The sequence below is a fragment of the Trichosurus vulpecula genome, chromosome 6 (genome assembly GCF_011100635.1).
Source record: "Trichosurus vulpecula isolate mTriVul1 chromosome 6, mTriVul1.pri, whole genome shotgun sequence".
Lineage (NCBI taxonomy): Eukaryota > Metazoa > Chordata > Mammalia > Diprotodontia > Phalangeridae > Trichosurus > Trichosurus vulpecula.
Genome location: NC_050578.1, coordinates 68,509,761 through 68,527,002, shown reverse-complemented (window position 1 = coordinate 68,527,002; position 17,242 = coordinate 68,509,761). Strand labels below are relative to the sequence as shown.

General features: G+C 36.0%; 1 protein-coding gene across 4 annotated transcripts in view; it reads left to right on the top strand.

The window, feature by feature from the left end:
* Nucleotides 1-272: 272 nt before the first annotated feature.
* Nucleotides 273-17,242, top strand: part of HERC3 (HECT and RLD domain containing E3 ubiquitin protein ligase 3) — a 112,067-nt gene continuing 95,097 nt past the window's right edge. For all 4 annotated transcript variants that reach the window (XM_036763112.1, XM_036763109.1, XM_036763111.1 and 1 more), the window contains exons 1-2: nucleotides 273-471; nucleotides 1,508-1,764. In XM_036763112.1, coding sequence (XP_036619007.1) covers nucleotides 1,536-1,764 — 229 coding nt within the window. In that variant the 5' untranslated portion in view covers nucleotides 273-471; nucleotides 1,508-1,535. The remainder of the gene's footprint in view (nucleotides 472-1,507; nucleotides 1,765-17,242) is intronic.

Below are 17,242 nucleotides of genomic sequence, written 5' to 3'. Positions count from 1 at the left end.
GAAGTGGTATTTAAGCTTAGCTTTGAAGGAAATGAAGTGCAGTAAGAGGCAGAGGTGAGGAGGGATGGCATTAGAGGCACAGGCATGGACATGGGAGATGCAGAAAGGCCAGTTTGGAGGATTTTGCTAGGATTCAAATAATTGTAGAAGAGGCCATTTCAGACATCATAAATTTTCCTTGATTATTTAATCATTTTAATTTTACAGGATCACAGGATTTTTAGGTTCAAAGAATATTACCAGCTATCTAATCTAGCCTTCTCATTTTACAGATGAGGAAACTGAGGATCAGAGAAGTGAGGGGGACTTATCCAAGATCATGCAACTAGTAAATGGCAGAACCTGGATTTGAAATCTGGGCCTCGGAGTTTTCAGACTCTTGATTATTTGACTCCAATCCAGCACATTTCCTCTTCCATCTGCTGCCTCCTTCCAGCTGTGCTGCTGCCCAAGATTGGCATCACAATAAAGGTAAATGCATTTAAATGAACATAACTCCCTTTCCCTCAAAACAACAAAAGTCCCCCTCCACCTGCGCCCCTCCCTGCCCAAAATCAAAACGGACTTCTTTGGAAAAATAGCATACTGACAAAGCACAGACTTAAAAGTCTGGAGGCCTGGGGATGTTTCCTGCCTCTTCCCTAGATCAATGTCATTCCACTTAAGTTTTCTGCTCTTTGGATTCTAATCATCATCAAGATACTGGGAAATAAAAAAAAATACTAGGAAGAATGCTTCAGTCTTTCCTAAAAGTCCTATTAGTTTTTATAAAAATAAAATGTTATCATAGCTTTCTTTCAACCTGTTTACTTAGGTGATTATTTGTTTTAAAATAAAATTTAGGTCAAAAGGTAGAAATAATCAGTATATGGGAAGATGCGCATTGTATATGCTTGCGGTTTTAACTGTTATCAGAGATCTGCTGTTAGGCATGTAATCTAAGGCATGCAAAGAAAGAAAAATGCTACATATACCAAGATATTCATGATAACACTTTTTAGCTAGAAACAAATCAATAAACAAATTATGGTCCCTAAATGTAATGGAATATTAAAGAAGCCTGGAAAGACTTGTATGAACTGATTGTAGAGTGAAGTAAGCAGAACCAGGAAAATAAGGTAGATAATGACCACAACAACGGAAAAAGAAAGCAATAAAGCAAAACCTAATGCTGTATCATTATGATGACCATGCTTGACTCTAAAGAAGATTGAGAAAATGCATCAGCCTTCTTTAAAGGGGAAATGTGGATGTGGAGTATGCCGATACTATCAGGTGCAATCAGTGCATTAATTTGATTTCATTGAACCACTTTTCCCCCTTTTTAAGTTTTTGTTATAAGGAATGGCCTTTTGTATAGAGGGTGTTTTCAGAAGGGATGTGATTGAAGTACAAAATATCCATAACTAAAAAAGTAAAATTTAGGACATGTAGGAAATCTTAATGAGAAACAAATGTTTTATTTATGGCATTCAATGTTTAAATTTATTTTCCTTGACTCTTCTAGGCTACATGACTTGCTGAAGGAAAGGAAAATGTTATGTTGGGGATATTGGTCTTTGGGCCATCCTGGTGGTATTAGCAGCAATCTCCAAGGAATTGTGACTGAGCCACAAGTATATGGATTTATTTCTGACAGAAGCATCAAAGAAGTGGCCTGTGGAGGAAACCACTCTATTTTTTTACTGGAGGATGGGGAAGTTTATACATGTGGTTCGAACACCAAAGGACAACTGGGCCATGAAAGAGAAGGAAATAAGCCAGGTTAGTGGTTAGACTGAGTTGGGTTTTGAGTGTATAGATAAGGGAGTGGGATGGTGAAGAGAAGAAGAATGTTTGAAATTTTTTCTCCAAAGGTTTAGGACCTTTTTCTCGGTAGCTAAGCTGTCTTATGAGTCTCTTGTTACATTCAGCGGTTTAGTCCTCCAGCCTTTTGACCCTTTGTTTCTAGCTTAAGTTATTTGATTAAAAACATTGTTTACCTTGTTAGACAACTTTTATAATATTAGGTTCCAAGAGTAGAAGAATTAGCCATTCAAGCTTGTGGAAGAAAAGATTGACTTTGATTTTCAGAGAGTCAAAAAGGGAATGTATAAGGTTTTTTTTTTCTATAATTGAAAGCAAAGTCATTATAATATTTTTGTCAGATGAGTGTTAAATTTATTTGTTGAAGATTTATCATTCAGTTTTGCAGCAAAAGTTTGTCAGTTGTTGAAATTTTGGAGGGGTTTGTTTTTGACTGCTTCTTCCTTTGTACTTTGGAATGACTGATTCTGTTTCATTTTGGGCTTGAATGATTTTGGAAACACTTGACTTTTCCAGAGCAAGAGTCACTGAAGTGTATTCTTTAAGCATTACAACTTTTCTGCATTTCATTGGAATAATATCCATTCTTAAAAATCACGGAATTGAGAACACAATAAAAAAGAAATGAAATATATGCATGAAATCCAACGCTCACTTGACAGAGAATTAACTTAAAAGTAGGGAAACCAGCTCAATTTGGTTTTATCAGGTCAAGGTCACATGTTCATTTCAAGTCTGTCTAGTGGTATGCACATGACTATTGTTACAAAATGAAACCTTATAAAAATGATTTTGTCACAAGTAATTTTGCACAATACCACATAATTTTTTCTCCACATTTTGAAGTCGATATTAATGTATAACAATATATTTTGGGATATACTTGGGATTGAGGCTGTTAACTTTTGGGGGCTGGCCCTAAACCAATCTGTGAAGTCTCTGGGACCCTCTTACTTTCCCTTTTAGTTTTTCTTTGTGCCTTGCTTTCTTTGTTTTTTCTCAAAATATTTTTTAATAATATTTACCCTCCAATTACATGTAAAATAATTTTTAACATTTTTAAAAGTTTTAAATTATAAATTCTTTTCTTCCCTTTCTACCTTCCTTCCCTGAGATGGTAAGCAATCTGTTATAGGTTATATATGTTTATGTGAAACATTTCCATATTAGAAATTTTTGTGGAAGAAAACTCCAAAAAAAAGAAAGAAAATGAAAAATAGTATGCTTCCATCTGTGTTAAAATTCCATCAGTTCTTTCTCTGGAGGTGGATAATGTTTTTCATCATAGGTCCTTCAGAATTGTCTTGGATCATTGTATTGCTGAGAATAGCTCAGTCATTCACAGTTGTGTATCATACAACATTGCTGTTACTGTGTACAATGTTCTTCTATTTCTACTCACTTTACTTTGTATCAGTTCATGTAAGTCTTTCCAAGTTTTTCTGAAATAATCCTGCTCATTATTTCTTATTACACTATGATATTCCATTAAAATCATTTACCACAACTTGTTCAGACATTCCCCAATTGATGGATGTCCCCTCAATTTCTAATTCATTGCCACCACAAAAAGAGCTGCTATAAATAGTTTTGTACAAATAGGTCCTTCCCCTTTCCCTCTCCTCCCCTTTTTTAATCCTCTTTGGGATACAGACCTAATAGTGGTATTGCTGAGCAGTTTTATAGGCCTTTGGGCATAGTTCCAAATTGCTTTCGAGAATGGCTGGATCAGTTCACAACTCCACCAACAATATATTAGTGTTCCAATTTTCCCACATCTTCTCCAGCATTTTTCATTTTCTGTTTCTTATATTAGTCAATATTTTAGGTATGAGGTGGTGCCTCAGAGTTGTTTTAATTTGCATTTCTCTAATCATTAGTGATTTAGAGCATTTTTTTATATGACTATAGATAGCTTTAATTTCTGTACCTGAAAACTTCCTGTTCATATCCTTTGACCATTTATTAATTGAGAAATGACTTGCATTCTTATAGCTGTAACTCAGTTCTCTATATATTTAAGAAATGATGTCCCTTGCTTTTTTATAGAGGATCCTGAATTTCCCCCCAAGATAACACAGGACCCCATACCTATACCTTACTAAGGTATGTTTGGAAAAGGAGTCTTGTCATGAGGCAGCTTTTTCTACCTATTTGAAATGCTGTTCTTGACATCATCTTTTTGTATAAGAAAGAATTGAGAATCGAAGAAGTAATAAACACTACCTATATCTGGGTCTCTTGGTCACTTATTTTCTCATTACGTACTGAACACACACCTTTTACAAGGCACTGTGTGGAATGCAAAGATTAATGAAATCTGGTCCCTGTCCACAGGAAGTTTAGTTTTTGGAAAAGCCATTTGGATATATTGGTCTTGGTGCTGTGGCAAGACAATAATAATATTATCTTTTTCTCACAACAACACTGTTACATAGGTAGGTAGTACAAGGATTATTCCCATTTTACAGATGAAAGCTGAGGCCAAGAGATTAAGTGATTTGCTTAAAGTTAGGCAGGTATTAATTGTCATTTCCATAATTTGAACTCAGATCTTCTGACTCCCAAGTGTGGTAGTCTTTCTACTATGCCATGTAGATCAATCTACATATCTGTGATACCAATAAATTCATCAAAAAGGATTTATTAAATGCTTACTAGGTGTCAGGAACTTACATATACCATCTACCTTTCTGAACCAAACGGTTGAACCTGTAAGTCTGATAGAAGCCTGGCCTCTGACCATGAGAGTCAGGTGTCGGGATAAAGACTGAATAATCTAGATATAGCCTTTCTGCTTCATGCTTTAAACATGATGTCAGATAGACACCTTGAAGTACCCTACAGGATCTTGTGGTGAGTCAGTTGAACTTAAGACTTAGCATTTACGGTCTGCTAGCACGAGGGATATAAAAAGGTTTTAGGCCTCCAGAGCTTTTGGTGTAAGTCTACAGTTTGTTACAGATGAAGCATGACCCAAGATTATGGTGTCAATTTGGGGAAATGTGTTCACTTTTCCAGATTCCAGAAATGTCATTGTTGGTTTCAGCTTGTCTGTTGAATATAAATGCCATAATAGCTATAAATTTGTATATGCCTAATAAATGGAAAGAAATGAGTGGCTTTTTTTCCCTTTAACTTATTGGCAGGTATGAGCTGTGTTCTAATGCAGTTGACTGTTTTGCTTTTGTTTTTAGTTGAGAGTAAGAATAGAATTCATCTGTTTCCGGCAGTATATGTACTCAGAACTGAGACCTAGAGAGTCACCAGCAGTGAGAGGAAGTGGTAGGATCAGGCAGGAGGCTTGGTGATACCACTGATAATGCCTAAAGTTTTCTTGAAGTCCGTTATAGGCAAGCGAGGATTTTGGGGTGAATAGAGAGGGTGTGTCTGGGAGGTAGTAGGCAGAAATAAGCTAAGACTTGCTTGGGAGTCTGAAATTTAAATGCTATTTATCGACCAGGGAGCTTTAAGAAAGGAACAGTTAAGAAAAGTAAGTAGGAGTGAACGATGAGAGGGTACATTCATTTTTTCAGTAGACAAGCTTCAGCTCAGAGGCCAAATAGGAGATCATAGAATGATTTCACACACACACACACGAACACACACACAGACACACACATACACATACACATGTGTGCGTACACACACACATACACACATTTGTGCCTGATGACAGCTATATCTAGGGCTGAGGGATGGGGAGGGAACAAAAAGAAGGAAATTTACATGATAACATCTGTTTAAAAGGAATAGCAAGTTGTACATAATAGATTTGCAGTTTCACGTGCCATCATTCTTTTTATTATACTGTGCTATGGAAATGCTTGTTTTAGTCCATAAATTAAAAATTAAAAAGAAAATTAAAAAAAAGAAAGAAAGGAGGCCATGTAAAGGAATTTGTTTTCTGATGATTTGTCAGCCTTCCTGGTTCTGGTTTGCTAGATCCATAGATGCAATTTTAAGTTTGAGTGAAAATGGTTAAGAGTTAACTATAGTTTTTTTCAAATAGTTGACAGTGATTGTGATTGTGACAGTGATTGTCTCTTTCTTCCCATGAATAAGTCACCTTTTGTCTAATCTGTGAACATGTTTTCCTTTCTATTGATTTTTCCCAGTCAGTCAACTAGCATTCGTTAGGCACCTACTATATTCCAGGTACTGTGTTAAACACTGCAGATACAAAGAATGTAAAAAGACAATCCCTACTCTCAAAGAGCTTATAGTCTAGTCTCCCACTAACTAGTTGCATTCTAATACTTAAATACCATTAAGGTCATGGCTGGCTATAGCAAAAAGGCAGCTAAGTAACCTGACTTAAGGGAGTCGTGAAATTACTCTTCCTATCTGGGACTCAAAAGCCCCAGTCCAGTTTCTGTGGTTGAATTTCTACCCAGAGATAGATTCTGTTGGCTTTGTAACCTTGTTAAAGTGCAAGAGCCCTGGGAGATGTAATAATAAATTAAAACTTAAAAGTTTTCAATTATATGTATTACTACATTTGAACTCACAACATCCATGGGGATCAGTACTATGCCTATTTTGCAGATGAAGGAATTAAGTTTCAGGAAGGTTAAGTGATTTGCTCACAGTAACACAGCCAGTGTTAGATGCAGAATTGACATTCATTTTTTAAAATAAAATTTTAAGTTCCAAATTTTCTCTTTCTCCCCACCCCCCAGACAGTAAGCAATTTGATATCGGTTATATGCAGAATCAAACCACAGGTCTAATCTGTCTCAGAATTCAATTCTCTTTCTACTCTACTGCATTTCATGAAAGAATAAGGGAGCATATAAGCATATGAAGTTGCAGAACAGACTGCTGTATTTAAGATTCAGATGCAGAGTGCACCCTGGTGGGACTGAGTTTAAGGAATCCTTTCTTTATTCACTGAAGAGTTGGGTGGGTGGGAGGAGAACATAGAGGGGGAAAGGAGAGGAGCCTGAAGACATCCTTTACCCAGGAGGAAAAGGATGAGAAAAAGGGAGTCTGGGAGGGTTTTACCCTCTTAATGTTTACATATTGTTTTATACCTCTCCGGTTCCCTGTTGTACATTTTAAAGTGATTCATATGAATGAATAATTATTTCAAAAATTGTTTGATTGTCACAATGACAAAAACATTCCAAAGAAACTAAAGTACCAAACTAAAACTCGAGGATCTAAAACTTTTCTGTGCTGTTGTCCTGAAGATGTTTTACTATGCAGAAGCCTATAGGTGATTGAGGCATGACCTTGAAAAAATATATACCTATATGAACACAATCAGTAATCATTTATTATTTGTCTACTGTGTGTTAAACCCTGGTGATGCAAAGATAATAATAAAGTTCCTGCCCTCAAGGATCCTGTCAGAATATATTCAGGGGAAACATAAACACCTGTAAGTAAATACAAAGTATATATGAAGTAAACACAAAGTAATTTATTAGGAGCCATTGATACTTAGAGAATCAGGAAAGCCTTCTTGTTACTTGAGCTGGGCTTTGGAGGAATCTAGGGATTCTCAGAGGCAGAAGTGAAGAGTATGGGAGGATAGACATTGGAGGCTGGAGATTGAATGTCACGTATGGGGAATAGCATTGAAGCCAGGCTGGGCTGAACACAGGCTGTGTGAAGAGGAGAATGGTTTGTTATAAGTCTGGAAAGGTAGATTGGACCTAGATTGTGAAGAGCTGTAAGTGCCAGACAGAAAAGTTTGTTTTATATTGGAGACAATAAAAAGCTATCGGAGATTTTCTTAATAGGAGAGGAAAGAAAGGGAAAAGCTCAGACAGAGTCTTTGAGTACCCACAGTTAGGTGGCTTAATAGGCAGTGTTGATCCAGCATTGGTGACTTGAGTCATACCAGGTAGGAGGAGAACAAAGAAAGAGCAATGTCATGAAAACCTAGAGAGGACATTATCTGACATTGATTGCTGTGCTGAATCATATGCCTTTTTTTGTAATAAAAATAACACCATTTGTGATATTCTTCTATTCTTTTGGAGTCTTCTCTTCCTACCCCATGAAATATCTTGAAAATCAATCCCTAAAGTAACTTGAAAGTGAGATCCCTTCCAGTATCAGTGTAGATATGAGGAAATACCTACCTGTACACCCAAACTTCACTAAAGTTTTTCCCTAATGCTTCATCATGATAGGGTATGGAGTTGAATGTCTCTTCCTCAAGTTATACCAATGGATCTCTGTTAGGACCTAGTTAGGTGGAAGGGCTTTTTAGGTACCAGCTTATTAACAACCTATATAGATATATAATAGTCATTTATGGGACTAGCCTTATTTCAAACAACTTATTAAGAAGTTGGTCAGCTGGTGATTAACCTTTTTTGGCTACATCAACTTATGAAGACCATATATGTTCTAAGGCACATGGAGTTGCAATCTCCATTAGTAGATGGAATAACCACATATAGCTCTTTGAAGTAATAAATGTTAGGAGAAACAACTATACGTACATATATTCACATGAACCATTCCCTCTGCTACTCTTGCTCTGTCCTCCAAATAAAAGATCCACCACATTATTAAGCCCTGAGAAATTTTTAATGCCACCTTATGTACCTTGTTTATATTCTAGTATTCAAGTTTAGCTTATGACTCATTTGTGCTTGGACTGGCAACAACGAGGCTTATGATTGCTCTAAACATTTTTTTCATAGGCATAGCAAAATGTTAAGGTCTCATCTTAAGCTCAGTGGCCAACTTATTTATTTGAAAATTTGCTGTGCTTTATCCCTTCTCCTCATCCCACTCCTCCTCCTCCCATCTTTTCTCTCTCTACCTCCTCTATTTCCACCCACACAGTCTATCCCAGAGCATATTTTTTTTTTTATGATTCAGGGAATTATCAAACGGTTACTTGACATGCTTCTATCTCACTGATATGGGTACTCCTTACAACAGTGTAGCTCAGAGTTGTCAAACTCTGGCCTACAACATTCTGGAAATGGATTAAAATATAATTGGGGAAATAGTTAACAAAATACATAAAAATGCAATAAAACATAGATAACATTACATTTTAAAACTAAGTCAATACATAGCCCTCAAAGATCCTTTTATGTACAGATTAGTGACTATTTAAATTTTTTAACTGTGTCTATCTGAAATGGTGTCCAGCCTTTTCTCTTCCTCTTATTCATTCTTGGCCCATTTTACTGTCCATCTGCATTGTCTGACTGAGATATAAGAACTGATGGAATAGCTGTGTGGGCATTCCATCAACCGTACAGCATAGGACAATAAGTATTCTTCATTTACTTGGTTTTGCCTGGGTAGAGAGTTAAACCAAACTCTTGAATGAACTTTAAAGACTTAAGAACTCTGTTCAATGCAGTAACCAATCATGATTCCAGAGAACTGATGATGTAGAATGTTGCACACCTGTTAGAAAGAGGGAAAGACTTGGGATATGGAATGGTGTGTGTGTGTGTGTGTGTGTGTGTATACATTATATACATATATATATATATATATAGTCATGGCTGATGTAGGAATTTGTCTTGTTTTGACTATAAATATTGATTATGAGGTTTTTTTTTAATTGAAGGGGAAAATAAGAGAGAATAGATTTTTTTCATTGAAAATTTAATTAAAAAAAAGCCAGACTATTTGATGTAGATCTAATTTGGGAAGCCTTGAAAGGGTTTGGGGCTAGATTGCAGTCGGCACAGTGCTATCTGTAAACAGGACCGTCTGGAGGACCTTACCATTCGTAGGAATCCCCTACTATTTGGACTCTACCACATCCTCCACAACAACAGCAAACACCTTGTTTTATGTTTCCCTTGATAATATGGGGATCATAGAATAAAGTATCGCTGTTACATCTTTCAAGAAATCTTAAGTGATTTTTCACATGTTCATGGTAGATACCTTGCAGAAAGGAAAACGTTTAAGTGTAGGTTTCGCCATGTCACATTCCTTTCTTCCCCACCTCAGCAAACCTGAGTGGTTCTCTGTTACCTCAAGGATCAGATTAAAAACTCCTATTTGGTATTTGTGTTTAGTCATTTTTGTGGCCCCATTTGGGGTTTTCTTGCCATAGATATTGGAGTGGTTTGCCATTTCCTTCTCCAGCTCATTTTACAGATGAGGAAAATGAGGCAAATGGAGTAAAGTGTCTTGCCCAGGGCCACACATCGAGTGTGGCCAGATTTGAACCCTGGAAGATGAATCTTCCTGACTCTGTGCACTATGTCACCCCCTAGCAGTCTGTGGCATTTAAAGCTCTTCATAACCTACTACTTCCCCTCACCTTACATCTTACTCTTCAGTGTAAGTGGTCTCTGATCCAGCTACTCGAGGCTGTTTGCCTTTCCTTAAGCATGATAATCCATATCCCATGCCTTTTCCTTGGTTCTGGCTTTCCTAGTGTCTGGAATGCTCTCCCCTTCATTTCTACCTCTTGGTTTCAGTGGCTTCCTTGAAGGATTAGCTCAAATTTCCCCTTCTGTGAGAAGCCTTTTCTGATTCCTCCCAGATGCTAGTGCCTTCCCCTCTCACACTTCCCATCTACTCATATGTATTTTGCATTTACCCAGTTATTTTGTTTATATGTTATCTCATTCATTATAATGTAAATTCCTTGATAGTGGAGTCTTTTTTTTTTTTTTGGCCTTTCATCTCCAGCTTTTATAGTAAGCACTTAATAATGTTTTTTAATTGATTAGCTTACTTTATTATGACATTTTTTTCTTCTGAATCAAATGCTTTTTTATAGTCAACAAGCAACAAGTATAGTGTTTGTTTTCCTGTTGTTTATAATTATGTGACTAAAGATGCGACTTGTACATATGTAGATTATTCTTGCAAAGAATTTGTAGATTATGACTCAATATAAATGAACACTAAAACAAAGCTAAAGATTATTTAATTGTAATAACCTTAGCAACCATGGAAAAGAGATGAGCAACTTCATATCCTTCCTTCCTTTATGTGTAGAGTATTGCATGTGTTGTCAAACATAGTGACCATGCAGATTAGCTTTGCCAAAACAATTAAGTTTTTCTTTGTTACAAGACAGTGATTACAATTTGATGGGCGAAATACCCAGGAATGACTGAGATATAACCTCTAAAGGCCCTATTAAAATTTAAAAAGAAAAAAAAAGATGTCATAAGAGTTGAAAAAAATAGGCACATGACTGAAGTGAATGATGTTTTCTTAATTGTTTTTTTTTGGGTAGTTGTTGTGTTTGTCCTTCATTTTCAAAGAGGATCATGACGTCAGGTAAATGATGACATGAATTGCAGTTGACTTTGATTTGAGTGAGGAAGGGCTGTGCAAGGTCACCAGACTCACTTTCTCTTCCAGAGCCATCTTGATCCAGTGACCAGATATTCATTAGGATGACTGGAGATGACCCAGGATGCAATGGGAGACCTGGCCATTTTAGGCTAAGGTCTTTTCATGTACTTACTTACTTTCATGTACCCTCTTTCTTTTTTTTTCCTTTTGTTGTCATGTCTTTTTTCCCACTCCCTGACATTAGGAAAAAAAACCAATCTATATGTGTGTGTTTATACATATACATATATATATATATATATATATATATATATATATATATATGTATGTTCTTTTTTCCAACAAAATGCATCTGCATTGGCTGCTTCTGAAATAGGTTTTCCCCCTTCATCTTAAGGCTATTGCCTCCAGGCTTTTTATCAGTCTTCTGTAATTGAAGTCGCTCATGGCATTGATAAGAATTCTCAAGTCTCTTAATGTGATTTTTTTCAATTGATTGGTATCCTCTCTTTCAGATATCTTGAGAACCAATAGCATAGCATCTTTAAAATTTCAAAACCAATATGTTCCCTCCAGAGATCTGTAATAAGAAAAGAATATGATTAAATTAAGTTAAGGCTTGCAAAATAGGAGAGACATTAACAATTCCAAGTGTAGCCTATATTAGCTTCATACAGAACAGACCATTTTCCATCTTGTTTGATTTTTCTTCCTTTTAATAATTTAAATTATCAACATAATTAGTTATACATTATAATATACTGTATGTATTATAAAATATATAATATTTATAATATATTATATAGTATATAATAGATATAATAATGACAAATCGTAATAATTTGTCCAGCCATTCTCCACTTGATATTGTTGGTTTAAAAGGCATATACAGTTTAGTGCCTTTTGTAGTCTAGCTTGAAATTGTTTTTTGGAAAAGCTGTATCAATTCATAATTCTTGGCTTGTCAAGCATTATTTGGCTTGTCCTCTTGTAGTTTCTTAAAAGGTGTTACTTTCCTTTAAAAATAAATCTTTGTTAGTCTTTGGGCATGACCATGAACTCCAGCATTTCTTTAATTTATATTTCTCTAATCAATAATTTAGAGCATTTTTATATGACTACCGATAGCTTGAATTTCTTCCTTTGAAAATCTTTCTTGTCATATTCTTTGACTGTTTATCTATTGGAGAATGGCTTTTGTTCTTATATATTTGGATCAGTTCCTTAGATGTCTTAGGTCTCAGATGTTTATCACAAAGAAATTTCCTTCAGTGTTTTCCCCTACCCAGTTCATGGTTTCGCTTCTAATTTTAATTGCTGTCATTTTGTTTGTGCAGAACTTTTTGAATTTTATGTAATTAGAACTGTTCATTTTATCCTGTGTTCTCCCTTATGTGGTCATGAATTCTCCCAATCTAGTCATAAAGGGTATTTCCTCTCTTGTTCTTTCAATTTGTTTCTTTTTCTGAGTTATGGATCCACTTGGAGCTTCTCCTGGTATGTAGTGTGAAATACCAGTCTAAACAATTTCTGCTTTGCAGTTTTTGTTGAACAACCAGTCGTAACCTAGTAGTTAGGAGATCTCTGTGTTTATTGAACACTTGCTTATTATGTGTTTTTGCTTCCATATGTTGTGTACCCAGTGTACACAACTAAACTTTCCTACCCAATAGTTTTGATAATCACTGCTTTGTGGTATAGTTTGAAAACTAGTACAGCTAATACTTCTTCCTTTCCGTGTTTTTTCTTTATTTCCCTTGTGATTTTTGACCTTCTGCTACTCCAGATGGACTTTGTTACTGTTTTTCCTTGTTCTATAAATTAATCTTTTGGTAGTTTGAGTGGTATGGCACTGAATGAGTGTATTAGCCCATGTAGTAGTATAATTTTTATTATGCTGGCACAGTCCAACCATTAAAAATGAACATTTCTCCAATTATTTATGTCTGTCATTAATTTCATTAAAATGTTTTGTAATTGTATTAACATCATTTCCTGAGCATCTCAGCAGGTACACTCCCATGTATTTTATTTATTCTATAGTTATTTTGAATAGACTTTCTCTTTTTGTCTCTTTCTGATGTTCTTTGTTGGTAGCACACCCAAAATGTTTTTTTTTAAATATGTTGTTCTTTTGCTGAAATTATTAATATTTTCACTTGACTCTTTAGGCTTTTCTAAGGAGACATGTCACTTGCACAAAGCAGCATCTTTGTTTCCTATTTAGCCTATTTTATTTCTTAAATGTCTTTTTCTTCTCTTACTGCTATAGCTAGTGTTCCTAGCACTGAGTGAAAGAATAGTAGTGATAATGGGAAATTCTTATAGAATGTTGGCTCACCATAAATCCAGTACCTGAGCGGGTCTCCAAAGGGAAGAAAGGACTCACTGGAACGTTAAGGTTTTGCCTCTCTAGGAACCCCAAATTTCTTCCCTTTCCAGGGGAGTCCAAACTTTTAGAGCTGGAGATCTACGTGTGGTACCTAGTGTGAAAGTGGAACCTATTAGAAAGGTAGAATTGTATCAGTTTTGTAGTGTGTGTTCTCTAGTACATTTTGGAGTGAGGATCGATTTAAGGTAGCAGACAGGGTTTAAAATCAAGGGATCCAGAGGCAGCTATGTGGTACAGTAGATAGAACACCAGCCCGGGAATCAGGAGGACCTGAGTTCAAATGTGGCCTCAGACGCTGTGTGACTCTGGGCAAATCACTTAACCCCAATTGCCTCACCCCTGCCAAAAAAAATAAAAGAAGAATCAAGTGACCTGGGTTTGAATCCCAGCTTTTGTGACCTTGGACAAATCATTTCCTCCTTGCGTTTTAGTTTCCTCATCTATAAAATGATGGGGTTAGATAAATGATTTTCAAAGTTACTTTTAGCTTTAAATCTCTTGAACTATAAAATGCAGCGATAGGGATGGATTGTGGGGAAATAAAACCTTAAAAAATATGTTTTCTTTGTTGTTTTATCTTTATTCTTGTGTATTGTTTCCTTAATTCAAAAAAGGAACTGATTTAATTGCATACAACATTTTTTATTTTTAATAAGAAATCAAGAACCATGTATGTTTCTCCCTGTCATTCTTAATGCTTTCTTCTTTCATCATCATATTTTGTATGTCAGAAACCTGTGCTATTTCTGTACTTATACTCTAGGTCATTTTGATCTTTCTTGGTGTGCCTTTTAGTTTTATTACAAATTAACTAAATGTGGAATTCATTTCTGAAAACAGTTAGATCTGTCTGGAGATCATTTGAGGTATTTTTTCCAGACATTCTATAGGGAAGGAGAACAAGTGAGTGCCCGGTTATTTCTCAGAACCCTACTTCATGGTTTGGCTACATAGGAGTTTGCCTAGTTTTGCTTCATGTAAGTTGTAACTCTCTTCCTCCCACCCCCCCAATATTTAGTGGTATTTTATTTTTTCCAATTACATGTAAAGATAGTTTTCAACATTCACTTTTATAAGATTTTGAGTTCTAATTTTTTCCCCTTCTCTTCCCTCTCCCCTTCCCAAGACAGCAAGCAATCTGATTTAGGTTATACATGTGCAATCATATCCAACATATTTCCACATTAGTCATGTTGTGAAAGAAGAATCAGAACAAAAGGAAAAACCATGAGAAAGAAAAAAGACAAAAAAGTAGGTAGTATGTTTCAATCTGCATTCAGACTTCATTGTTCTTTCTCTGCATATGGTTAGCATTTTCTATCACAGATTTTTTGGAATTGTCTTGGATCATTGCATTGCTGAGAAAAGCTAAGTCTGTTACAGCTGATCATTGCGCAATGTAGCTGTTACTGTGTACAGCGTTCTCTTGTTTCTTCTCACTTCTCTCAGCAGCGGTTCATGGAAGCCTTTCCAGGTTTCTCTCAAATCTGCCTGGTCATCATTTCTTATAGAGCAATAATATTCCATTACATTGATATACCACAAGTAAATTGTAACTCTTGAGAAAGGATACTGGAGGTACATGGTGATCCTGGAATATATCCTGTGAGAGACAGCGTCCAGTTTACAATAATCAATGCCCTTTTTATTTCTTACTATTTTGTAATTTAACAATAGTAATAAAAGAAGCTATGTGAATATAGCTGTTGTTTGTAAATGACTATAGGCTTCAGATTAAGATAATTTGGGATTTAAGACAAAAGTTATTGAGGCAAAAAGTCAAAGTGCAGGACATTTTAATCAAGGAAACACTTGAACCTTTCTAGTTGAAGTTTATAAGAATCCATAAACATGGATGAAATTAACTCTGTCTAGACCTCTGATATGTTACAAAAAAGTAGAGTCTCTGAGGATCTGTGTTCATAAACCAGCACTGTCACTTCATACTTCTGTGAATTTTGGCTAGTCACTTAACCTAGAGAGGTGGCATAGTGGATGGAGCACTGGACCTGTAGTCAGGAAGTCTGGAGTCAGGAAGACCTAAGTTCAAGTGTGGCCTCAGACACTTACTAGCAGTGTGACCCTGAACAAGTCAACTTAACCTCTGTTGGCCTCAAGGTTCATCACCTATAAAATGGGAATAATACTAGCACCTAGCCCTCAGGATTGGTGTGAGGGTCAAGTGAGATAATAATTGTAAAGTGCTTAACACAGTGCCTGGTAATGATGCCATGTAAATGCTTGTTCCCCTTCCTCTCACCTCCTTGGTTGCCTCATCTTTAAGGCAAACGGGTTGGACTAGACAATCTAAGGTCCCCTCTAGCTCTATGTGTATGAGACAATGAATCAAGACTATTTCATTAACCTAGATGAAATATTTGAAAGTCATTCCTCTCCCTCTGTCATACGTCCACATCAGTGAACTTCCATTGTTGGACAATTCTAATTAAAAAAAAAAGTTCTGTTCACATTGGTGGGTCCAGCTCAGACTTAATTAGACATTTACATTTTGTTTTTCTTATTTTGGTGCTCTTTTTTTACTAGAAAGCAGAAACATAATTTGCCAAACTAATGGACATTCCTTTGTAATTTGAGAAGGCAACATGTAAAGAGAACTGGAGATCTGGGTGCAAATGTGGCTCTCCCGCTAATAACTATGTGATCTCAGCCATTTCACTCAACCTGTCAAGGCCTCAGTGTCCCCAAGTGTAAAATAATAAGATGCATCTATCATCTCTAGATGTCTATGAAATGTTCAATTCTCATTTGGCCTTTTTGGTGGCAGTTTTAACAATCCTTGTTTACAACACATTTCTGGCAGAAATGAGTTCTGAGCTTCAATGGGCTAAGCTGATCAGGTATCTACACTGAGTTTAATATTAATATGGTGAGCCCCCAGAAGGTGGGGCCATAAGGAGGCTGCAAAGTGGCTGAGGTTGGGGCCACTTTTTGTGTGACCAGGCCCTTGAATGGTCCATATACTTCCAGCCAGGACAATAGAGGGAGATTTAGTTTTTTTTAAAAAACAAAATTAAAAAACTACCTTAATTAAACTATTGTACATTCACATGTAAAGGACATGTGATTTCATTTGGTGCAGGAACTCCCACTGCAGATCTTAATCCATTGGTAACTTAGTTTTAGCTAAGTTTCAGCTCAGAAGAGTGAAGAGATTGGCCATCAGCCCCCAGCTTGTACCAGGGAGGGAATTCATCACACTTCTTCCTAATGTCACCCTTAGCACTCTACCCCTTCACTACAGCATGTTCTGTCTTGTAGCATGTTTTAATTATTTAAAAAATATTCATTAAACTATGTCATCCTAGCCTACTTTATTGTCTTTAATTCAAGAGCATAGAATCTTCTTTATCTCTTTACCTTGCATTCTCTCTGTTCCACCTGTCTTCTCCCTATACAAATGCTTTTTAATTTTCTGGTTAACTGAATTGAATGCATTCGGGTGGGGAGGATTTTCGTTTTTAAAGTATAGATGCTGTGTTCAGATTCATGGATTGGCAAGAAAATGTTCAACCGTGGTGTACTGGAGCTAGCCAGATTAGTGTTTCTAAGAATATGGTTTTTGTGTTCGTGTATCATGTGGGAGTTGTTAATGATGTTTATATACATTCACTCCAGTGGCTTATTTATATATCACCATGTATTATGTTTACATACATTCTGTTCAAAGAAGGTACAAAAAAGTCATCCATTGAAGGAGACATTTCAGTATGCTCATCAAAATTTAAAAATCAAGTGACATAACTAGGTGGATTTCTAAATGTAAGGCAG